This window comes from Hippocampus guttulatus, chromosome 3 (genome assembly GCF_054856545.1).
Source record: "Hippocampus guttulatus isolate MCC_2025c chromosome 3, RoL_Hgut_1.0, whole genome shotgun sequence".
Classification (NCBI taxonomy): Eukaryota; Metazoa; Chordata; class Actinopteri; order Syngnathiformes; family Syngnathidae; genus Hippocampus; species Hippocampus guttulatus.
The window spans coordinates 17,913,084-17,936,993 of record NC_141263.1 but is presented as its reverse complement, the minus strand read 5'-3'; the positions used below and the strand labels follow the sequence as shown (position 1 = coordinate 17,936,993).

At 41.0% G+C, this 23,910-nt stretch overlaps 1 protein-coding gene across 2 annotated transcripts; it reads right to left on the bottom strand.

Annotated features, from left to right (window-relative positions):
* Positions 1 to 1,111: 1,111 nt before the first annotated feature.
* cenpf (centromere protein F) lies at positions 1,112 to 23,688 on the bottom strand. Of its 2 annotated transcripts, none has more exons than XM_086107192.1 (37): positions 23,525 to 23,688; positions 23,235 to 23,360; positions 22,739 to 22,809; positions 22,516 to 22,631; positions 21,429 to 21,520; positions 21,084 to 21,354; positions 20,230 to 20,432; positions 19,967 to 20,092; positions 19,750 to 19,878; positions 19,531 to 19,653; positions 19,108 to 19,243; positions 15,221 to 15,350; positions 14,866 to 15,145; positions 14,576 to 14,782; positions 14,273 to 14,481; positions 13,776 to 13,905; positions 13,415 to 13,693; positions 12,739 to 13,326; positions 11,392 to 11,565; positions 10,437 to 11,284; positions 9,698 to 9,894; positions 9,488 to 9,602; positions 9,277 to 9,409; positions 9,085 to 9,148; positions 8,668 to 8,918; positions 8,473 to 8,581; positions 8,143 to 8,348; positions 7,402 to 7,620; positions 7,157 to 7,300; positions 6,883 to 7,072; positions 6,712 to 6,809; positions 6,574 to 6,615; positions 5,150 to 6,040; positions 4,887 to 5,016; positions 3,173 to 3,829; positions 2,988 to 3,094; positions 1,112 to 2,222 (listed from the first exon to the last, which is right to left on the bottom strand). In XM_086107192.1, exons 1-37 carry the CDS (start codon positions 23,684 to 23,686, stop codon positions 2,130 to 2,132), a joined length of 8,046 nt encoding a protein of 2,681 aa, XP_085963318.1. In that variant the 5' UTR covers positions 23,687 to 23,688; the 3' UTR covers positions 1,112 to 2,129. The 2 variants fall into 2 exon arrangements, with proteins under 2 accessions (XP_085963318.1, XP_085963319.1); XM_086107193.1 differs by having other exon boundaries at positions 8,668 to 8,915.
* Between the last annotated feature and the right edge of the window lie 222 nt (positions 23,689 to 23,910).

Below are 23,910 nucleotides of genomic sequence, written 5' to 3'. Positions count from 1 at the left end.
CATAACACGGCCCCACTTTTCCCGTGTGCTGGGCCACAGTTGGTTCTGGCACCGCGGCTTCCGTCAACAGTATCCCCTCTGAGGGGTGTGCGGAAGGCTCATCCGGCTCTCCCCGTTCCCATAACCCACAATGCACTGTTCTCAGGTGCTTTCAACCACCCGACTGCTTTAACTGTGCGTCGCCAAGATTGGCTTCAAGCGGTCATGAGGTCAAGCTGACCTCATCTGACACATCAATAACCTTAATGTCTATAAGCAGAAAAGATCAATGGGCATTGATCAGACGCCGTCTGCATTATGAAACTCGACCCACATTAAAAAAAAAAAAAAACTAACAAAACAACACCCCCCCACCAACAACAAAAAACACAAGAGGCCTTCCAATTACGCACATATCAATAGTTACGCCTACTTTGAACCTTTTCTCTTCCTTTCACGTCAAAATAGGCCTAGTGGTGTGACTTTCAGAGCCAAGAGTTGGTGACTGTACTTTAGTCGATTTTACAGATATCTGCTGGCAACTTATTTTTCTTTTACTCCCTACATTTGAAAATAAACATGTTTGCATTTTCTACACCTTTGTAAAAATAGGCTTGTTACTTTGTACAATTTCCGCATATGACATTGCATTAAAAGAAAAAAAAAAACCACACGATGTAGAGAGGCAAATTCAACCAGAGTTAAAATCGTGATTGATGGATTGAAATATTGGAGGAATATGCAACAGATTTGGAGAAGCAAGCTCTTCCCCTCTGAATGCCTGATTTAAAATCTTTCATGTTGTCGGCCAGAAGAACGATTCAAGGCAAATGTTTTGTTTTGTGCCAACTTAAAAACCCCCGGGCTTTTGTCTGGCCTTTAAAAATTCTCAGTCTAACCTGAAAAATACATCTTTTTTTTCCTCCACTTCTAAGGGTGCAATATGGCACATCTGCATTACGTTTCAGAATCCCCCCCCCCACTTAAGAATTCTATAGGTCACTATAAGAATGCAAAACTGCTGCCTGAAAAAAAGACCACAGCAGCTGACTCTTAATTGCGTTTCATAACAGTATGGGTGCAAAACAATGATGTTATAAAAATAACATTTATTTGTTGCTAATTCCCCACATACATAGATAATATATAAGCACGTGACTATCACACTTTATTAAAGGGGAAGTATAGTTGTTTTACCTGCATCGAACCGTTTTGGATGCAATTTTGTATCAACAGTGAATTCTGGTCAGAACATCGTACAGGTCGACTCGCAAAAGAAAGATGAACAAGTGATGCCTGACTCAAGTGTGCAAACACCACAAATTGAGCCTGAACTGTTTGGACCAGTCAAATGTTGACTTTGTTTAGTGTGGTGATGCGCCACAGAATTATGCTAACACGATCCCCATTCACAATTAGTCATGCTAAATTAAAAAAACAACAACAAAAAATGTGATTCAGCAGAAAGGCTTTGCTCAAGACAGACTACACACGCTTTAAGGTTGTTTAAACAAGTTTAGTGAGAAAAAAAGGATTCATAATAACAGGTAATCTCCTACACCTGCACATTAACTATAAGCAACTTCCTGTCATAAAATGTTTGAATATGCTCAAACTGCAATTAGAGAAACAAAAGATACCAAGCTATAAAAATATCAGAAGGTGAAGCAGTCCAAGCACCAAAAAAAAAAAAAAGGACATGAAAAGGTAGCTGCCGTTAGAAGGAAAGAAGCTCCTGGAACACAGGACTCATTGCTGGAGTTAACATTATCTACAGCATGCAGTAAAAGGAACACAGGCTGAAAACACGGCTTAGTGGACAATGAAATATATACAGTGCAAGACAAAAACAATGTAACAATGTGAACTTGAGAAACTGATTTAAATACCGCCAGAGGAATTGGGAATGTTGTTTTCACTTGGAGAAGTTGTCATGCTAGCTGTTACTGATATGTTGCAAATAAGGTCTTTTGTGTCCCGAGTGTTGCTTTTCATATTATCACCTACATTGAACCACTTAGAAATTACATTTTAAAAAATGGTGCATGCTAACTGTACGGATTGACTTGAACGACTAAAATGGTCTTCAAAGAAGTGGAGTGTAATTAACTGTAAATGTAGTCCGAGACCAAAGTGCTGTGTGTTTGGGTTTACTGAACGTGACAGTTGTCCCCTTGCTCTGGTGACTCGTGCAAATGAGGAGCGATCACTTCTTCGCACTTGTCTGTCGAGGAAGGAGACACCTGGTGATGAAGAAAAACAACAACAATATGAAAAAGCGGGTACAGGAAAGGAAGCAGGGTGGACATTTTTCACAATCTCCAATTGAGGTGACTCGAATGCGGGAGTGGATGCCAAGATCCCCCAAAACTAACAGAGGCGTCACAGAAAATCGGACATTTATCTGCTCTTGCCTTTTGAACAGAAACCACAGAGTCAGATATTGTAAATCAGTGTCCAGTGATAATTTCACACCGCTGTCCCACACCCATGACTTCGCGTGGGGCTGAGCGCTATGACTTAGTATAACATCTCAATCTAGCCCCCCACCCGCATTTCCATTCCATTTATTACAGCTTTAATTGATTAATTTCCCTTTGCTTATAAATTGTTGTTGTTGTTGTTTTTTTTAAACAAAAGCTGATAAGTAATGGATCCTTGCGAAGAAAAAAAATTACACTTTGTCGCTGTTGTGAAAGCGCTATATAAATCAGCATGTATTGTATTGTATTGTATTGTATTGTATCACTCAGCCTCACTCGCTGGAAGGTGGAAGTCTAAATATGCACCATGTCTTTGGCAATGTTCAGCGCCATGAACGCTGATTGCCTTCCGGACTCTTTTTTTTTTTTTTTTGCATACAGAAAACAATGTGAAAAGGAGTTTGCACAGGTTGTCTGCTGATTAATGGGAATTAAAATAAATCACCCAACCTACCTTTACATGACAATATGTGACATATTAACCTCACAAATACTCTTTGGCTACTCAGTTGTGTTTGTGCTTACCTTGCTGTCTAAAGTCTGCCTGGCAGCCAGTCGAGGGCTGCAGCGTCTCACTGTGGTTCTCCTCATGATGAAGGGGCTGGCCTCACCCAGCGGGATGTCAGCAAAGCCTAACAGAAACAAATCATGACTCCACTCCATCTACAGATGTTCAAGTGCATGATGCGAAAGGCGCAGGGCATTCATACCTCTCTGTACCAGCTCTGGAAGCCCCTCGGGCCTGAACTCGTCCTCCTGTTCGGTAGTCTGTTTTGGCGTGGTCACAGCGTTGGCTCTGATCTTCTTGGTGAGGTTGTGAAGAGCCTCCTGGGCGCTGTCCTTATTGCTCATATGTTTATGACCCCTCTTCCCGGATGAGGACCCCGGTGGTGATTTCGGCGGAGTCGAAGGAGCAGAGTTCTCTGTTTGGACATTCAGTTTTTTGGTCGAGGACCTCATCGAGCGTCTGCGGCCGTCAGCGGTCCTGGAGTGGCCGAGGTTGTCTTTGTTGGCGGGTTTGCTCGCGATCAAATACTCCAGCCTCGTCGTCAGTGTTTCATTGGCTACCTCCAGCTTGTGCACCTCCAGCATCACGCTGCAGTATTTGTTCATGGTGTCGTCCGCTTCTTTCGTCTTCTCCTCCACCAGCTGCTCGACTTCTTTGAGTTCCCCTTTGACCTCCTCCAGAGCTCTGCTGCGTGCGTCCAGGGCCGCCTTGAGCTCCTCCACCTCTTTGCATCTTTCTTTACACTCCGCTCTCGCCTCCTTAAGGGATGACTTTAGCTCCTCTACCTCCTTCTTCCTCTCCTCTGCTTGAATTTGCAGCTGCTTATCCTCCACCTGTGATGCTTCACTGCAGAGACCATCTGGGGGAGGAGGGAAGAGCAGGTCCATGTTCAAAATGTATTGGATTTTTTTTCGTTTATAGTGATCGTTAGTAATGAGGTTTCACATATTTCTACGTTAATATGAATATAGTGTTGCCAACTGGTACTGTTCCATGGAACATTTGGTACAGGACTGAACAGAAAGACCGAAAAAAATATTTATAGATTTTTTTTGGGATCATCGGAGTCTGAAAAAATGTATTATTTTGAAAATCAGGCATATCTGGCCCTGCGGCTATCATAATGCTTGTTTCGTACACGTGAGGTGTTAAAGGTTTTTGGTTCTTCTGACCATTAAGGAGCTATAGAACTCCATACCTTGGGCATTACAGCCATCTAGGGGAGTTCAGCGCACACAGCACTTGTCAATAAAATTCAGTATGTACACTTTATGCGTGCACTTTTTTGTGTTTAAATACATGTGTTTTAATAAGAGGGAGGGGTTGGGCGCATTTAACCAAAAATAATATGTTGCAAATGTCCCTTCCATGGCAGCATGGCGGTGATAAACGAGCGTCGACAAAGAAAACACGGTGTGGCTAATGCCTGATTTTATTTCTGACTTGCATTAGTGGATCAATTTACGACTTTTAAATTATGCACACTTTTGGAAGAAAGGAAAAGGTTTTGGATAAAGGCTAATTCAAAACAAAACCAAATAAGTGCTGTACTCTATTACTTTTTGTATTTATCGTTTAACAGTATCAGTGCAACTCTGCCTTGCATGAATTTTTTGGGTTCCATTTTAAAATGCGCCAAACATATTCAGCTAAAGGAATTTGAAGGCCGAGGCAACGCTTCGGAGTGAATGAGTTAAGCAAAGCTGAATGTATGGTCATCTTCATTATTAATTTGGACAAACCTTAAAGAATTGAAGCTGCAAGTTAATAAAGGGTGCATAAGAGGAGCTGTTTGGTGGTGCGATATGCTGGGATTTAGATATGATTCGATTCGTTGCCAAATTGCGACGACTGATGGTGATTATTCGACTGGCAAAATAATCGTGCGTGGCAGCCCGAGTGTCAAGTAAACCAACCTGAGCTGTTTAGTATGAGCATCTTCTCTTGCTCCAGCTGTTTGCAAGTCTTCATCCAAAGTCTCAACTTGTTGTGGGTGGCGTCTCTCTCTTTGGACACGTGAGCGACACGAGACGACAGCTCAGACACCTGGACGGGAAAAAAGGAGTTGCAGGAATTCAAACCACCATTCTGTATATTGTCTGTTTGTATAAATGGCATTTATTCATTTTGTATCATGACAGACATTTTAAATTGGGGACGGTAGGTGTGCGTTGCGTACTTGCTGGTTGAGCTCGGAGACAGACAGCTGCTTTGTTTCCAGCTTCTCCTCCAGGGAGACAACCGTGGACTGAAGCTTCTGTTGCTCCTCCGACAGTTTCTCCTTCTCGTCTTCAGCTCTTTGCTTCTCCTGCTCCAGCGCAGAAAGAACTACGGACAAACTATTCTTCTCTTCTTCCGCAAGCAACAAGGCCGTTTGAAGCGTCTTCATCTCCCCCTCCAGCCTGTGTCTGTCCTCCTCTACTCTGTCTCTCTCCTGCTTCAGGGCAATGTTCTCCTCCTTGCTAGAAAGGAGCTTGTCATTCTCCTGCTCTAGTCTTTGTTTTTCGTCTAGCAGTCGTCTATTTTCTCCTTCTAGCTCTTCTTTATCATCCGTCTCGTTGGCCTTTACAATGTCTTCTTTCAAACCCTCAATGCAAGTCATCAGATTGTTTTTTTGCCTTTCCCACTCCTCTCCATGCATCTTCCACTTCTCCAGCGACTCCTGCAGAAGTTGTTTCTCTTCCTCCAGCTTCTCCAGGAGGCTCTTCATTCTCTCTCGCTCCCTCCCCATTTCGGTGCTCTTTTCTTCAAAAGATAGCTCTCGTTGATGAGATGCTTCAAGCTGCACTTGGAGGTCATCCACCAGCCTCGTGTGTTTCCCCGCTTCCTCCCTCATCTGCCTCTCCAACTCCTCCACCCTGCACCTCTGCCTTTCCTCCTCTTCTCTATGATCCATCTCTGCCCTCTTCAGGCCTCGCTCCAATTCCTCCTTGGTAGCCTTCAGCTCCTCCAACTCTCCGTTTTTCATCTGCAGCTCTCGCTCCAGATTCTCCTTCTCAGATCTCAAGCTGTCCAGAGTGGCAGAAAGCTTCAGGAGCTCTTCACTAAGACCTCTCTTCTCTTCATCCACCTGGGGGCCAGAGACAAGAAGCGAATCAGGTAAAAAAAAAAAAAAAACAGCACACTTTGCATCACGCTTGTTTCTCAGATGATTACTTGCAATTAGGGTCTGTTGTGGTTTATTCCCTAATGGGAGTTTGTAAACCCTGGAATTTGGCCATCAGATCTGCCTCATACCTAAATGACCGACTTCCCGTTCAATTTCTGGGAGGGCCCGTGAAACTGGTTTTGGGGGGCTGATAATTGGTAAGGAGCTCCTGAGTGAATTTTTGGGGCATCGCGTTCAGGACATGGCAAGATGCTCAAATGAATTGATGAGAATTCACGCTTGTCTATGTCCCCCAAAAAGGCTCTTAATTTCTCAGAAGGCCCAAATAAACAAAACACAGTAACTTTTTTGGTAATGTATAAACAACATTTTATTGGATCTCATTGGTTTGTGTGAGGTACACAATGCGGCCAACGAGTGTACTTTGCTATGTTTACTGAATACAACATCAGTTAACCACACCGTTTCACATGAATGGACAGTACATACTGTACCTTGATCCTTTCCTCTTCCAGCTCAGCTTTCAGGGTCTCAGTCTGTATCAGATTGCAAGTCAAGGGTAAGCGGTACAACATTGTGTCACAAACTTTGTCTTTGAGCATTTATGTTCTTGCAGGTATGTCTGCGAGTACCTGAAGGACAGCTTCCTCAAGGTCTTGCTCTGCATCCTCCTTCTCTCGCTGTAGAGCATCAATGCGGTCTTGCAGTGAGTCAGACTTCCTCTGAGCGGCTATAGACACACAGATTCCTGGTCAGGACATTAACAATATTGAGAAGTATGCAAAAAGATGCGTAGAAGTTACCTCTGAGGAGTTCGCCCACATGCTGCTTCTTCCTCTCGTCAGATTCGATGCGAGCACGGAGCTTTTCGATGCCGCTGCGCATCTGCTGGACCTCGTCCTGTGTGGAGTTCAGCCGAGAAGCGATTTCCCCTTTTTCAAGTAGAGACGACTCCAAAGACTGCGTCAGCTGTCGTACTTGTCCCTCCAAAGCCTTGGCAAAGAAACAGAGAGGAACTATCGTACCATTTTGAAAGACTACATTTAGTGACACGCTTTCATCACTCTTCATCGCCACCTGGATTTTGCTGAACATGGTCTCTGTGTTTTGATTGGCAGACGTGTGAGCTTCCTTAATCTTGTCAAGCTGCCCAATCAATTGTTCCTTCTCTTCAGTCTGCTGAGACATGGCTTCCTCCAACACATTCATCTGCTCCGACAGCTTGAGACAGAAAAAAAAATATTGTCATAGCATCACGTCAATTAAAATTGACGTCCTTTGTGATTTGGACGAGCTTATTCAAACAATAGTTATTTGTGTACCTGTTGCCTCTCCGCCTTCATTTTGTCTATGCTGCCTTGCAGGGCTTCGTTGTCCCTCTTTGCACCTCGGATGTCATTCTCCAAAATGGATATGTATGACCTGGTGTCACAGTCGGTTGTCTTCATCCCGTGTATTATCTCTCGCAATTGGCCAGCAGCCTGACTCAGCTCCTCTCGTTCTTCGGTGCAGGAAACCAGTTCGGATTGTAGCTGGATTGTCTTAAAAAGAAAACAGCATATGGTACACGATCCACTGTACAAGAACGACAGTGAACCTTTGCTGCTCTCGTGCCCCGTAATTGCATCATATTGTGCAGCTGATTCATCATCATAGCCTTAATAATATGTTCACTGGTTTTGCACCGACTGTAAAATTAGTTTAGAATTTATTCATGTGTTTGTGTTTAACAAGAATGTAGGATTTTAGGCTGAAATTGTAGAAGGCGCATTTCAAGTGGACATTCAGGAGTTGTGGGTTTATACTATAATACTGGGAACATAACCGGGGTTTAATGTATTTACTACAGAGAATCCCCACTATTAGCAGCGGGTAAGGAGTTCCTGGTTCACTTCAATCTCAGTGCAGCAAAAAAAAAAAAAAAAAAAAGTGAATAGTTGAGTTTATTAGCAAATAAAATATAAAGATGTGTATCCCCGCCCACAAATGGGCGAATTTGCCAGGCTTGATTATCATGATTTGCAATTCTGTAAATATCTTGCATGCGGTGAATGAATGCCCACCTCAGAGGTGAGCGTTTCGATTTGCTGCTCCAAGCCCGAGCAAGTCCTCTTCTGAGTTTCAAGCTCATTCCCCAGCTTGCTGCGCTCCTCCTGCAGGGCATCCAGCTCACACTCCATGCCTAGGATGTGTTGCTCCAGATTGGCTTTCTCGGAGCGAACCCTCTTCAGCTCGCTTTCCTGCTGGAGGAACTTTTCGTCCCACCCACCTACGCAGCAAAAAAAAGATAACGCACTGTAACTCAATCGCTGTTCAGGACATACATGCTTGTTAATGAGTTATAGAACTAGAAATATCTGGCAATGTTACCATTTCACAAATCAAGAATTTACCTTTGGCCATTTCGAGTCCTTCCAACATCTCCATAACATCAGCTAGCTGGCATTTAGCTGTTTGGAGCTGGAGCGTTAAGGTTTGTCTTTCATCTGACAGCTGAGACAACTAGATTCAAACATAGAATTGGTATCACAGTTTAACAACAAATGCTATTCTATCCTAGACTAGGACTAGATTGTTCTCTTGTGCACCTGCTCAGATAAGCTATTCTTCTCCTTCAAAACATTGTTCAGCTTATTTGCTGCGCAACGTGCTTCCTCTTCAGCCGCATCAACTTTCTGCTCCAAGTTTTGGACTTGCGCTTGGAGGTCTGAGGTCAACTCCTTCCTCAGTGCTAGGTCTGACGTGAGCAGGTCAATCTCAGAAAGCAGGGCACGGACTTCCTCTTCCCGCTTTGAGAGGTCTTTGCGGTCATCTTGTAACTGCACAGGTTCTGTGTCTGCTGGACGGAATATCAACACACAAGTTATGTGACTTTTGAACTTAACAAGGGTAAAAAATTATAATGCTTGAAAGTTATATATGATTATAGAGAAAGGATTCAGTGAACTTCATATTACGTATGTCCGGAGAATGTAAGCAGCAAATGTGTGTATTTCATTACTCACTGATGGAGTGTAACGTAGCGGCTTCATGTTCAAGGACGTTGCAGCCAATGCTCTCCTCCTGAACCTACAAGTGGGTTAAAAATTCACAGCCAAGTTCAATTTATGTATCAGGTCATATTCAGTGACAGCATAAACAACATTTATCAGCAACCTGGTCGGGGGAGAACTCAATCAAAAACAATTCTCTAATACCTGATCAAATGGTTTCCCGTCGATTATCTGCATTTGGTGTCTAACTTCGATACATGCATCTCTGTATTCTTCCACATGCTCCTCGATCATCTCTGGTTGGATTACATCCGGCTCAAGGATTTGTTCCGTTTCACTACAAGATTCAAGGAAGATTCATTGTATTGCTCCTAAACGTGTATTTTTGAGTAGTTCAAATGAAATGTCACCATACCTGGGGGACTCATCAGGTTGAACTGAGAGTTCCTCCAATTTGGCCTCATTTCCTGTCAATGAATTTAATGCTGCTTCCACAGTGGCTTCAACATCAAAATGGCTTGCTGCCTCCGCTGGAATTACCATTACAGATAAGTCAATCTCAATGTGTCATGGTTCAAACAAAAAGCCCTTATGACATTAGCATTTGTTTCAAGTCTGCACTCACCAGTCACGCCTGCCTCTTCAGGCTCTGCGGGACTCAAGTTTTCTTGGGGGCTCCGTTGGAGCTGCTGTATGAGATGGTTTTGTTGGCCCACTTGCTCCAGCAACAAGTCATACTGGTGCTTGAATACACTCAGCTCTTGTTGTAAGCATGACAACTTCTGGTGCATTTCAGCCTGCTCTGTTTCAAACTGCTGGTTCCTGAAACACAATCAAGGTGCAATGGTTATTTAAACATAAACAGAAGAGCAGAGACACTGACACAGAAACTCGCCGATACATTCCAGATCCACCTGCATTAGGTAAAAATTTGCCATCGAATTCATTTTCTATACATTTAAAAAATTAATTAAACGACACATTTTAAACATTGTTAAAATATTTCAATACAAAGAAAATGCAAGCATACGGAGAGAAACTACAACACATATCTGACAGTTGCATTTGACAGTGAGTCTGGATGTGAGTGTCGGCATGAGCAATGCCAAGAGGCGCACTTGCTCAAGTGTGACGATTGTGTTTGTGTTCAACTGTTCACCATTGCCATTCAACAAATAGTTGAAAAGTTCATCTGCAACTGGCTCTCCTTTCTCACATGCAAGGGAAGTACAGTACCATTTGCAAATGCTGGGATAATTCATTGCACTATACTGTGTTAGCCAATTAAAAAAATTAAATTAAAAAAAATCCAAATCTCGTGAACGATGAACCGCAATATAGCAGGAGAACTGTAATAACGATACCTGGCTCTGTTCTCCTCCATCTGCTTTTCTGTCATTTGAAGTTGATCCTTCATCAGGTGACACTCCTGTTCAGAGGACTGGAGGAGGCTTTGGATATGTTCCTTTTCCTCTTGCAGAGAAGCCAGCTTGTTATCACGCATCCCTTCGCTTGCTTGGGTCCGCTGCTTCTCCTCCATCAGCAGGGCTTCACTGGACTTCAGCGCCACATTCTTTTCCATCAGTTGATCATTGGTTTCTTCCAGCTGAAGTTTGTCCTCCACTGCTTGATTCAGCTTGCTTGCCAGCTCACTGAGTTGAGCCTCAAGTTGAGATTTCTGCTCGCAGAGAAGATCAAGTTTGGTGAGGAGCTGGGCTTTCTCTTCGGTGAGCTGCCTCAGTGTTGATTCTGTGTTTTCTCCCTCAGCGGCCATTTGTTGTGTCAGTGCTTCGGCTTGCTGCCTCTCCTCAGTGAAAACCTTTGCGCTGGTCTGCAGGCATTTGTTCTCCTTAGCTAACAAGTCCAGTGTGGTTTCCATCTGCTGCTTCTGAACATACACTTCATTTATGTCAGCCTGCGGTTGCTCTTTGTCATTTTCCAATTGCTTCAAAGTTGCTTTGAGGTTATTTTTCTCCTCAAGTGACACCCTGTCATGCTCTTTTTTATCTTGAATCATCTGAGTGAGAGTCGAAACTTCAGCCGTCAAAGTGGCGACTTCATCTTCCAACTGACTGCATTTGACAGCGTCCCCTTCCAGGCGAGTTATTTCACAACTCCTCTCCATCAGTTCCTCTCTGGCTGTCACATACTTGGTCTCCAACATGGAGTTTTGAGACTGGACCTCCTCCAACCGTGATTCCAAAACGGAGACCTAAAAGACATATTTGAAATGAGAATTTTGATTCCAAAGCTTTAATTGTTAGTCAGTGGCTGCGGGAGGCATGGTTCATCTCAAATAAAGAAATGACCGATATCTACCTGGGCTTTACTGTCCTCTAGTCGGATCACCATGTCAGACATGTGGCTTTGGTTCTGTGCTAACTCAGTCTTCAGTGACTGGATGGTCTCCTTTAGTGCCTCATTTTGACTTTCATAAGAGTTGACAGTTGTCTCATTGTCTTCCAGATCCATCTGAAGCATTTCAAGCTGAACCTGTATGCAAAAAAATAAATAAAAAAAACAAAATAAATACAAGCCCATTTTAATGTGGTATATAAAACAATCCTATCTTTGCAGACAGAACTGACTGACACAGCCAGAGAGGTATTTAACATTTATTTTTGTTGTTGTAATCATTAGCATCTGTTAGAGGAATCTATGAGCAAAATTGTATCATGTTTAAAGTTTCATTTAATCTGGACACATCTAAACGTTTGGGTGCGTATCCAGCACCCCCAAATTCCTGTGCACAAAGCCAGAGGGCTGTTGAAGTCCACAATTAGAACGTCAATACAGGTGGGCGATCACGGGGGAGAGGGCGAAACTCGGTCACAAAAGGGGAATGAATAATTCGGGAACAGGGGTTGAACAACAAAAGACGAGTTGAGAACACCCGTCGCGCCCAGACGACATTGGCCATCCGCAAAGTCTACAACATGCTAATTCGATGTAGACCAGCCAGAAAAGGCGCCAATGTACTGGTGGTTCAATGTTTAACACAGGTAACCCATCACTACCGAGGGGCCGGACCGTGGGTGCGGTATGCAAATAGTGTTTTCCTTGTATGTTACAATAAAAGCCTGAATTGGCGGGAAGGGAGCTCGAGTGTGATCGCGGAGCAACTAACCGTCGTTCGCTCTCAGAGATCCGCTTCCGCCGATATTGAAGACAATTTTCCTGTGTGCCGAGTCATTTCTTTAACTTTGTCCGAGAAAATCTCTGACAGCATCATACTGTGTATAGTTTTCATATGCAGCCTGTTCTTTATCCTGTTCCACTGAGCATTCACATTATTAAGAGTCCAAATTTTGGGGGCTTTTAATTTCTATTTTCAAAAAAAAAAGTTAATTCATTAAATACAAGTATATAAAAACCCGAGTAAAATATCAAATTCGATAAAAAAAAATTAAACAGTTATTTTTTTAAATTAAAGAACCAGTTAACTATAATTATATAAATACATAATTGAAATAGCTCAAAATTAAAAAACAAGAATAAATTATTTAAATGAATTATTTTACACTATTTTTTTAAAGTTACTCTTCAAAAGACCAGGCCCATGTACTGTATGCGTTTTAAAATCTAAGCCCCTTGAGGACAAATGTGTTGTTGCAAGATTAGATCATGATGGTGGACATCATAAGGAGAGATTGCAAAGAACCAAACCTTGATTTTGTTCATAGCAAGCATCTTCTCTTTCAGGAGCTCGGCCGTCTTGGCATGCTCTTCTTCTGCCCTGCTCAGCTTCTCCTTCAGACTCTTTATGCTGGTGTCTCTTTCCTCCAAGCCTTGTGAGGCTGCAGACAAAGTTACCTTCATGGTCTTTACTTCTGCTCGGACGTTACTCGTCTCCGCTTTGATGGCATTGAGGGCTTTCTCTGCGTCTTCACGCTCTTCTCTGAGACTCTTTTCCTTGTTGAGGAAACTTTGAGCTTCCAGAGCTTGACTCTCAGACAGCTGGCTCACCTTCTCCCTGAGCTTTGCTACTTCTTTTTCCAAAGCAGAATTCAGAATTACTCTCTCGCTCAGGGAGTTCTCCAAGTTTGTCTTGACCTCAGTCATGGAGGAGAGGGTCTTCTCAAAGGTATCCGCGTGATTTTTGAGGTCGGCGTGTGAGCGGTTGATCATCTCAAATTCACGTTTTAGCGACGAAAATGTCTCAGCTGAATCTTTGCTTGCGGATACTTCTTCCTCTAAGTAAGATATTCGCTCCTGCAGCTTGTTTACCTTCTCGGTGTGTGTATCTTTGATGAGCTTTAAAAGAGAAATGTTACACTTACTAGCATATGGTACTAAGCTTTGAAAAAACAAAATTTTCCCCCAACATGTGATAAGACTTTACCTCGGTTTCTTTCACCATCTCTTGGACATCTTTTTCCAAGTCTTCATTTTTTTTCTCCAAAGACAAAAGCCGAGCACGGTCTTCTCCAAGCAGCCTTTCCTTCTCTGCCAATTGGGCATGTCCCTCCCGAAGCTCCTCCTCCATCTGTAGCAGCTTTTGTGCATTTTCCGCATCCATCCTTTTGTGCTCGTCCTCACGCTCAGACATCTTCTTGCTTTGTTTCTGCAGCTCTGCTCCAAACTGCTCCTGGGCCTTCAGCAACTGGTCCATCGAGCTGATCTGAAACATTTGGAGGTGAAATGAGGAAAACGTGAAGCGCTGTGCAACTCAAAACACGTACATTCCCACTTGCAAAGCGCACCTGGTTTTTGGTAAGTAGGAGCTCTTGCTGAGTTTCCTCGAGCTGCAGCTTGATTTTTGTCATCTCCTCTGCCTTCTCTGCAATGCTTTCCTCACATTGTTGCAAGGCAGCCGCTTTCTCCTCTGACAATCTGGGTGCAATGAGAGATAGAACATGACACAAAGACATTTAGCTCTTTCTGTAGCTGTACTGAGTCCAGGTTAACACTCACAGTCAACGGGGATGTACACAAAAACTCATACACGGTCAACAAAACGTAATACACAAACTTGCTTAACTCTATACTGGCCATTTGTGTCCACCTTTCTTCCTTTTTTGGAACCATTATCTGTGTTAATGCAAATGTAATTAAACTTCTCATTGTTAGGGATTTTTGTCTGATTTTCTCATTTCAAACATCAGCACAGTGTCTATTGGAGAAGCGGCCATTTGTTGCATAAGTAGAGTAATAAACATTTTAAGGCAGAGGTAGAGAGAGCAGCAAATAAATGGCTCACCTTAAATTTCTCTCTTCGAGCTGAGCAGTAGCCTGAGCAAGGGTGTCCCTCAGCTGGCGTATTTCAGCTTGGCCAAGTTCAATCAGCTGTTCTTTGGAGCGCGCCAGGTCGGAGGATGCTCGCTGCTCGTCCTGCAGCTGGGTGACGCTCTTCTCGGCCTGCTCTGCTCGAGCAATCTCCTTTTTGAGCTGCAACTGCAGATCTTTGACCTGAATGGATCGAATGATTCGTGGAAAGCAGACCAGTGCAACGCTTTAGCCGAAAATTTACTGAAGACAGCTAAAAGTAATCATAGAAATTCACCTGCGTTTCAAGGTGGGTCACCTGCGCACCAACATTTTCCAGATCTTTGGTGCGTTTCTGTTCAGCCTCAGAAGATTTAGTCTGGAGAACCTTGTACTGATGCTCCCTCTCTTCCAGTTCTGTACTCTTGATGAGGAGTTCTCCCTTCAGGCTGTCAATATGTGCTGACAGCCTGGCCTGGTCCTCCTCTGCACACCTCAGTTGCTTCTACCAAATGAAGAACGACATACAGTGATGTCTCCTCCTGATGTATTTGGTTGGATAAATCTCAGGACTTTCTACCCCTTTACCTTCAATTCTTCGTTAGCCTCATTCTGCAAGGTCAGACTTTTGTCCAAGGCACCGATTTTGTCAGTGAGTTCCTGCTGCATGGCCTCTGCATTGTTGATGAGTTTATCCTTGTCATTTTTCCAATCCAATAGAGCTTGATGCTTTTGTGTCAACTGCTTGCACTCGTCATGACTGGCGGCAAGATTTTTCTTCAGCTCTTGACCCTCTTTTATAGCCTCTGCTAACTTGTCGGTCAACTGCTCCTCTGCTTGCTTCTGTTTCTGCATTTCCTTCTGGGACCTACAATGGGATGGCACCAACGTTGATTGACTCTCATCAACTCAAGGAATAATCATGGAGCTTTTCTTCACCCACCATTCATTTTTTGTCTCCGCATCAGAGAGCATCTTCCTTTGGTTTTCCAGCTGCAGAGTCGAAGTTTGCGACTGCTGCTCCAGTTTGCATTGAAGTCTCTTCAGCTCTTCATTTTGACTTTCACATTTTGCTGAGGAAAAATGAGCTGGTTAACCTCTAATGCAGAGTTGGGGAAACTTGTGCTCAATGGCCACGTTTGGTTTTTCAAACAGATGGGCAATCCTCATAGATTGCAAAATCAAAGTATACCTGACTAAATTCAATAAATTTAAAATAATTGCCATATCAGAAACTTGGCTTGATGAAGATAAAACAACTGAAATGCAAATAGAAGGTTATGAAATGTTTGCAACTAATAGGGAAAACAAAAAAGGAGGGGGGGTTGCAATATATGTAGACAAAGCACTTAAATGCAGTAAAATCGAGAGATTGACAAACACAATAGAAAACCTAATGGAATGTCTAACCATTGAAATACATAATAAAAAGGCATCAAATATCATCATAAGTTGCATCTATAGGACACCAGGATCATGTATTGACACATTCAATAAAAAACTAACAGATATGCTCAGTTACAACAACGATAAGAAAACACGAATAATATGTGGTGACTTTAACATTGACTTATTAAACCCAAATGGACACAAAAAAACAACCGACTTCATAAATACTATGTACAGCAACAGCTTTTTCCCAGTAATCCTGAAACCTAGCAGAATAACAGTTGACACGGCCACATTAATAGATAACATATTTATAAATATGATTGACCATAAAATGGAAAGTGGACTTCTCATTAATGACATAAGTGACCACCTACCTGTTTTTGCAGTTTTTCATAATTATTTTGATAGAAAAGCTAAGTCAACAACTCACATAACAGAAATAAGACTAAGAACCCAACGCTCCACCGACGCCTTTAAGCAAGACCTAGAAAAACAAAACTGGACCGAGGTCTATTCAAACGAAGACCCAAATACAGCGTTTGAAGTATTTCAGTCTACCATAATCTCCTTATATGATAAACATTTTCCATTAACTAAAGTCTCCAAAAAGTATAAAGACCCAAGTAAGCCATGGATAACGAAAGGCATAGAAAACGCATGTAAAAAGAAAAACAATTTATATAAATTGTTTTTAAAATTGAGAACTGAAGAAGCAGAAAAAAAATATAAGACCTATAAAAATAAACTAGTAAATATTATAAGAACCAGTAAAAGAGATCATTATCATGCACTATTAGAGCAGAATAAAAGTAACACACAAGAAATATGGAAGATACTTAACCAAGTAATCAGAAATAGTCCTAAAAAAGTGGATTATCCAGAGTATTTTATCAAAGGCAAAAATACTATTTTGGAAAAAACTGCAGAAATAGCAACTGAATTTAATGAGTATTTTGTCAACATCGGCAGTAACCTAGCAAAACTAATTCCTGATCCAACAAACTTGTTTGAAATAGATAGATATGTAGAAAAAAACTCCTCCACGATGTTCCTTACTGCTGTAAAACAAGAAGTATCAAATATTATAAAAACTTTTAAAAATAAAAAGTCAACTGATTGCTTTAATATTGACATGACAATAATAAAGCAGATTATAGAATATGTAGTGCGACCTTTCACGCACATATGCAACCTGTCATTCAAAGCTGGTATCTTTCCATCAAAAATGAAAATTGCTAAAGTTATTCCAATCTATAAAAGTGGAGAAAGACATCGGTTTACAAATTATAGACCAATATCACTACTACCACAATTTTCAAAAATATTAGAAAAACTATTTTCTCGCAGGCTTGATAGCTTTATACAAAAGCATGCGCTGTTAAGTGAGAATCAATATGGCTTCAGGGAAAAACGAACCACCTCAATGGGAGTTATGGAGTTTGTGGAAGCAATAGCCACTAATATAGACAACAAAGAATTTACTGTTGGGGTTTTCCTAGATCTAAAAAAAGCTTTTGACACAATAGATCACAGTATATTATTGAAAAAACTAGAAAGATATGGCATTAGAGGTGTAGCTTATAAATGGATAAAAAGTTATTTAGAAAACAGATATCAGTACGTGCAACTCAACAATAAAAAAACGAATCAACTAAAAATCACTCACGGAGTTCCTCAGGGGTCAGTGCTTGGTCCAAAACTATTCATCTTATATATAAATGATATCTGCAAGGTCTCAAAACAATTTAAATGTGTCCTATTTGCTGATGATACAACTTTCTACTGTTCTGGAATAAATCTGAAACAGCTCCTGACAACCGTAGAAAACGAATTAAACAAATTAAAAAACTGGTTCGACAGAAATAAATTGTCACTTAACCTGAAAAAATCGAAGTTAATTGTTTTTGGCACAAGACCAATCAAACACCAAGCTAAAATTATGGTAAACTCAATTGAGATAGAAAGAGCGTATGAAACCAAGTTTCTCGGATTAGTAATAGACTCAAAACTATGTTGGAAGCCACATATCGATAACGTAAAAAGAAAAATAGCCAAAACCGTAGGGATCCTCTACAAAACCAAGGAAGTGCTAAATAAGAGATCTTTGTACACATTATACACTTCATTATTATTACCATATATGACCTACTGTGTGGAAATATGGGGAAACGCCTGCAAAACAAACACACTCCCTATTCTCAACCTACAAAAAAAAGCAATTCGAATTATTAATAGATCAAAATATACGGAACCCACAAATCCACTATTTATCAAATTAAATACGATGAAATTTTATGACCTGGTTGACTTTAAAATCGCCCAATTAATGTACAAAGCACACAATAACCTGCTCTGCCAAAACATTCTGAGGTTTTTCGAAATTCGAGAAAGCAGCTATGATTTAAGAGGTACCAATTTATTCGAAGAACTCAAAACAAGAACAAACATCAAGCAAAGAAGTGTATCTATCAAAGGTGTTAATCTGTGGAATAATCTCGCAACGGACCTGAAAATGAGTAAATCGCTTGCTGAGTTCAAAAACAAATTCAAAAAAATAGTACAAACAACCTACATCAATCAGAGTTAAAATGATAAATTCAAAACATTAAATATAATGATAAATCAGAACTAAGTTGATAAATAGAGACAGGTATATAAATATCCATTATGAATAGAAGAGAAAATTGACACAAGAGTGTCAGGGTGTGGAAGTATATAATCCCGATACAAACCAAAAGTTGTAAAAATATCACGGTTAAGGGTAAAGTATGAGCCTTAATGGAGACTTCTTTCTTCTTACTTTTTTCTTTTCTGATTGATATAAAAATGATTTATTAGATACAATCACATAACGGGGTAGGACTAGATACGTTTTTTACTTCTTCCTACTCCCTTGAACATAATAACTGTGTTGAATGAAGATTGATTTCTTTCTTTTTACTTTTTTTATCTACCTTATTTTCTGTCAAATTATTACTGTATATATAAAATTAGATTTATAAAAAGAAGAAAAAATAGATACGAAAGATTCTTTAAAAAACTTAAACTAATTTAAAAAAAAACATTTTACAATGCGTGTTTATATTATTATTTACGACTAAATCCTCTAATATTCAAATAATTCTAATTACAAGTATTGATAATTAATGAATTAAAATATTTTCAAAAAGTACATTACGTGAATAAAATAGTTTGGTCGCATTTGTGTAATGTATTAACCAAAATAAACACATTTTCAAAAAACGTATGTACTTTGATATATGAATTCCAAAAATTAATACATATTGCCCTTTTTTTTTTTTTTTTTTGAAATCATCGGCTAAATTAATACAACAACCACTGCAGGTTAATTAATAATATAAATGCCCATGGGCCAAATTTAAAAACGGAGCAGGCTTTATGTGGATCGCAGGCCATATGTTGCTACCAGCAAGTTACCTTTTAGATCATCCAGGCGTCCTTGGGTGCATTTGAGACTCTGGTCCGAGGTCTTCCTCTCGTCCTCCAGTTGTGACAGACGCATTTTGCTCTGGTCCAACTGAACAGAAATGCTGTTCTTCTCTCGCTGGTCCTCCTGGAATCAGAAAGAAACTTAACTGAGATGATGTACAGTAGACAGGCTATTAAAATGTGTGTTTATACAGCATTCATCACTATGTTATGAAACCAGTGCTCTAACGCCACAAAGGCAAAACAATGACAGGACAAAAAGATTACATTATATTGAATTCCAGACACTGGAAGCTGTAAGTGGCTGTTTCAGTGAAAGCAAATAGTAGAGTCGACTTGTACTGGTAAATCAGCAATTCGGAACAAAAAGAGTCAGGTGAGACAACAATGGAAGAAGCCATTTAAAGTTACCTTTAGTTTCTTGCAGAGGTCCTCCTCTTTGGTCTGGCTGGCCTGGAGGCTCTGCTGTGAGCGGAGCAGCTTCTGTTTCTGCTCCTCCACCTCCCTCTCCAGCTGACACCTTTGAGAAGACATCTAGAGCAAGGCAAGACGATGATTTGACGATAATAATGACACAGAGCTGAACATGGAAAATTTAACTGAGAATAAATTAAACTCAAGCTGACTTACTTTCTCCAAATCAGTCTGAAGTATATTCTTGTCTTTTTTGTATTGTTGGATCTCTTGTGTTAACTTAGTTCTGGTCTGCTCCATTTGTTGCTCCAAAGTCTGATTGGACCTTTGCAGCTGGGCGAGCTCCTGCATACAGTGAAATCGATAAGGTGTTATGTTTTAATTGTATCACATTTAAAAGGCCAGATGGCGGTCGGGCTGTGTGTCATTGCACCTTCTGACTATCTCTCTCCTGGTCCTTGACCTTCTGTTCCAGGGCTCGTCTGCAGCTCTCAGCGTTGTGTCTCTGACAGCTCATTTCTTCAGTAACTTGCTTCAGCTTCTGCTCTACTGAAGAATACTAAGAAAAAGAGGCAGAAACATTGAAATCACCACTGCCAGAAGATTTCATGCATTCCTCTTCTAGATGGTTTATTGGACAAAAATAAAATATTAGTAGTAGTAGTAGGAATAGAATGAAATAAAATCGTGCCCTACCTTGACCTCAAGCTGCTGATGTCTGTCTGTGGTCTGACGCAGCTCGTAGCTCGTCTTGGTCAAGTCTCGGTCCCGTTCAGTCAGGTCTTTGCGGGCTTGGTTCAGTTGGACTTGAAGGTCCTGCAGTTTGGAGGCCTGGCTACTAATCTCTCTCTCGTGACTGCACATGCTCCTCTCCAGCTCTGACACACGGCCACGCAGCTCTGAAACAAACATGATGAGTATGTTTCTTAATTATACCAGCAATCTGAAAAGATAACCACCAAGACAATAATTCAGGACAGTTACAAATCCACTTTAATGTGTGCTGTATCAAAACATGTGCGTTTACAAACAGAATTATGCTCACGTCTTTCTTTTTTTTTTCAGAGAAGAATTGATTTGGACACATAACACTGGGGAAAACAATTTTTAATTGAGTAAAGCCTAACAGCTGTACTGTATTTAACGAATGTTTGGGAGCCGAATCCAAAACAGATCTAAGTTTTTCTCCATCACGCCAAGTTTTTGAGCTATAGAATCCCTGCTTTCTTAAAAAAAATATGAAATAATAAATAAAAAATAAAAACACTAAAAGGGAAATATTTATTTAGTCACTTATTCAAAATGGAGATTGCCGTTGAGAGGAGACAGAGCCTGTAACGTTTACATTTATACTTACACGCTCAATATTACCTCAAAGGGCAAAAGTTCATTTTGTCGAAACTGAATATGCTAAGAGTGAATCATTAGACTTGCCATTTTTAAAAAATTTTTTGCTGCAGAACAAAAATATCAATGTTGTATTTGATGTACAGTCATTTGATTATAGAGGTAATGTTTTAGTTTCTAAGTGCATATCATGTGAACAGTACCTTGATTGAGGATTTTCAGTTGTTCCATTTGTTGGGATCCAGCCGGACTCGCTGCGGTTCTGGTACAGCTCATCCGCTGGCTGGGTTTGATGGGCGTTTCCTCGTGGGCATCCCAAAGGGACGTGCCACGCCTCTTCAGAGGCGTTTCAGTAATTTCCTGAGACTGGCGGGTGTGCGCCTGATCTTGTTGCTGCCATGGGAAAATAGAGGATCCAGCTTGGCGAAGAGCAATGTCCTTGTGGTTCACACTGGTTGAGGACTGATTCAACAGCTACAAAAGAAAGAAGTTTGCACAATGTACATTACACACACAAGACTTTCAGTGATTATGACTGACATACTTACTTTGACTTGCAGGACTTTGAGTTCATTCTCCAGCTTTCTTCTTTCTTCGACTTCCAGGTTATATTTCTCTTGAAGATCCTCTAGTTTGTTATCTGCAGCAAATATACAAGTCAGATTTGTGAAATGTGTTCTTGCCGGTGCAACAATACTTATTAAAGAAAAATAATAAAAATATATACAGTATATATACACACACACACACACACCCAGATGGCGCATGAGTTTTTTATCTTTTGTTTTGTCACATGGTGTTTGTTGTTTCGTCGTGTGGACCTGTTGTGGACTGTTTTCAGCGTTTTTTGGCCACGACATTCGTCAAAGGAGAAGAATCTGCGCTTGGTTGTTGCGCCTTCTCGGCAGCACGGCTGTACCAGCACAGATTTTGATTGGGAGGAATGTCGGCGCCATTGACTGTCGGTGCTGGACAGCCCCGGGGTGCGTTTGTTTTTTGCGACTGTAATGGTCAGCATTTTTCACAGCCCCCTTTTGTTCAGTGGAGATGTCGGCGCTGTTGGGACAGTCTGCGTTGGTGCAACTGGATGGTGGCTGCTGAAGTTGAGGATGAGGAGAGAGGAGCGTCGGAGCGCAGATGCGTATTTGGAACTGAGAGTCGCCATTTGGAATTGAAATGGATTTACATGGGACAGGAGAAGTGAACCAATCTCTTTTTTTTCCATCAATGGATGCTACAGCTTCTTGTTGACTCTGAAACTTAGCTTGTAGCCGACGTGTGCACATTTTGAGCATGACGTCTCTGATCCACTGGTGAAAGGACACTTTGATTCTCTCCACTTTCATCTCAAACTGCTTTAAACAACAAAGCGTATGAGGGAAAAGTGGTTAGGAATGCACGACTGTCCGTGTTTTATGTAATAAGATATCCTTTATTAGTCCCACACTGGGGAAATTTACACAACACATTGTGTAAAAACAATGTGTTGTGTTTATTATTTTATTTTATGTTAACTGTTATGTTAAGCGGTTTGTTACAGCTGCAGCTGTTGTGAAAGCGCTATATAAATCAGGATGTATTGTATTGTATAAAGCTTAAAAAGTTAGGTAGTGCGGGTTCACAGTAGCTGGATACCTTGCTGTTTGTAAACAGAAACTGGAGTGGAGAAACTCTTCTGTGGAGTAACAAATGGCTGCAGATCCAAGGAGGAAGAGCCAGCAGGTTGAGACCGATCCAGCTCATTTTTGTACCTGAAAGGCAAAATCAGATGTTATTTGGTGGTCTCGGATGAGCGATGCACTTTCACAGTACCTTTTGTTCAGTCAAAATTTGCACAAAATTAAAAGACACAACTCACTTCTTAAGCTCTTGCTCTAGTCGCTCTATGGTCTTTCTGCAAGTGTTGACCTGGCCCTCCAAATATCTCACCTTTATTAAAACAAAGTAATTTACATAGTGCACATTTTATTTTAGATGTGCCCCACAGGACATTTGCTTAAATTTGCTCTTAACTATATTTTGTGTATTTGAGTCACTGTTGAATATTGTTATGCCAAACAATCGTAGTATTGCATATGGAACAATATTGTATTTAAAATAAAAGCTACCTCAGTCGATCAATGATCAGACAACGCCAACAAGACAATTTCCGATATGAGATTCAAACATGAACATTTACATAAACACATGCTTGATAATGACGTTGCTGATGTGATGATTTCTGAATGACTTTCTCTTAATATCTCAAATTCAGTCTTGAAATACTTCAATTTATACCTTCATGACAGTGGAATATGGTACAAATTACTGCCCGATAATTAAACCTATTTAGAGTTGACTTAACTCAAACTCACCTGCTGCTCTTTGACCCCTAGATCGTGTAAAACCTTTTGGCGAGCTTTCTCTACAGAGTCACATGACTCTACTAAAGACTGGTTCTCTCTTTTCAAAGCAGATGCTTCATTGCGCTCACTGTCCACCTGTATAAAAAATAAAATACGATACAGTTTAGAATCGATTTTTCCCGTTGGTGCATTTTTTTTTAATGAGCAGCCATGCAACTTACAATTTCCCTCAATGAAAGAACACAATTTCACTCGCCAGGGTTAAGAATCCAACCATAAAAACCCCTTTGACCACTGACCTTTTGTTTCTGCTTTTGCAGGGCTGCCTCCAGAGAGTCAAGCTGGAACTGTTTTTGAGTTCTCTCCTTTTTCACTTTGTCCAGCTGTACCTCCATCTCCTGGATCTTCTGCAGGGCCTTGCCTGGAAGTCCATCCTTCCACTCCTCCCCCGCCCAGCTCATGGTCGCTCACCTGGCTAGATATCAAACAAGAGCTGGGTTAGAGTAAGAACAAAACTATACGGACAAAAGAATTGAAACAGTAAGTCATATCCACAGGAGCTGAAAATCTATTTTACTCGCATTTCAAGGGGTATTGAATTGAATACAACTTTATTGTCAAATGTGCGTAACATACAGCACAGATGAAAGGTCTTCCCTCTCAACATAAAACAAGAGGTGTCCGT

Bases quoted from the DNA above. Each gene is read 5' to 3' on its own strand.
- cenpf (XM_086107192.1), bottom strand. From the start codon at position 23,686: ATGAGCTGGGCGGGGGAGGAGTGGAAGGATGGACTTCCAGGCAAGGCC. The intron at 21,355-21,428 runs GTAAGTATGTCA...TTTCTTTTGTAG, and splicing joins TCAAAGTCCTGCAAGTCAAA to CTGTTGAATCAGTCCTCAAC. The intron at 20,093-20,229 runs GTAGGGCACGAT...TCTTTTTCTTAG, and splicing joins ATCAGCAGCTTGAGGTCAAG to TATTCTTCAGTAGAGCAGAA.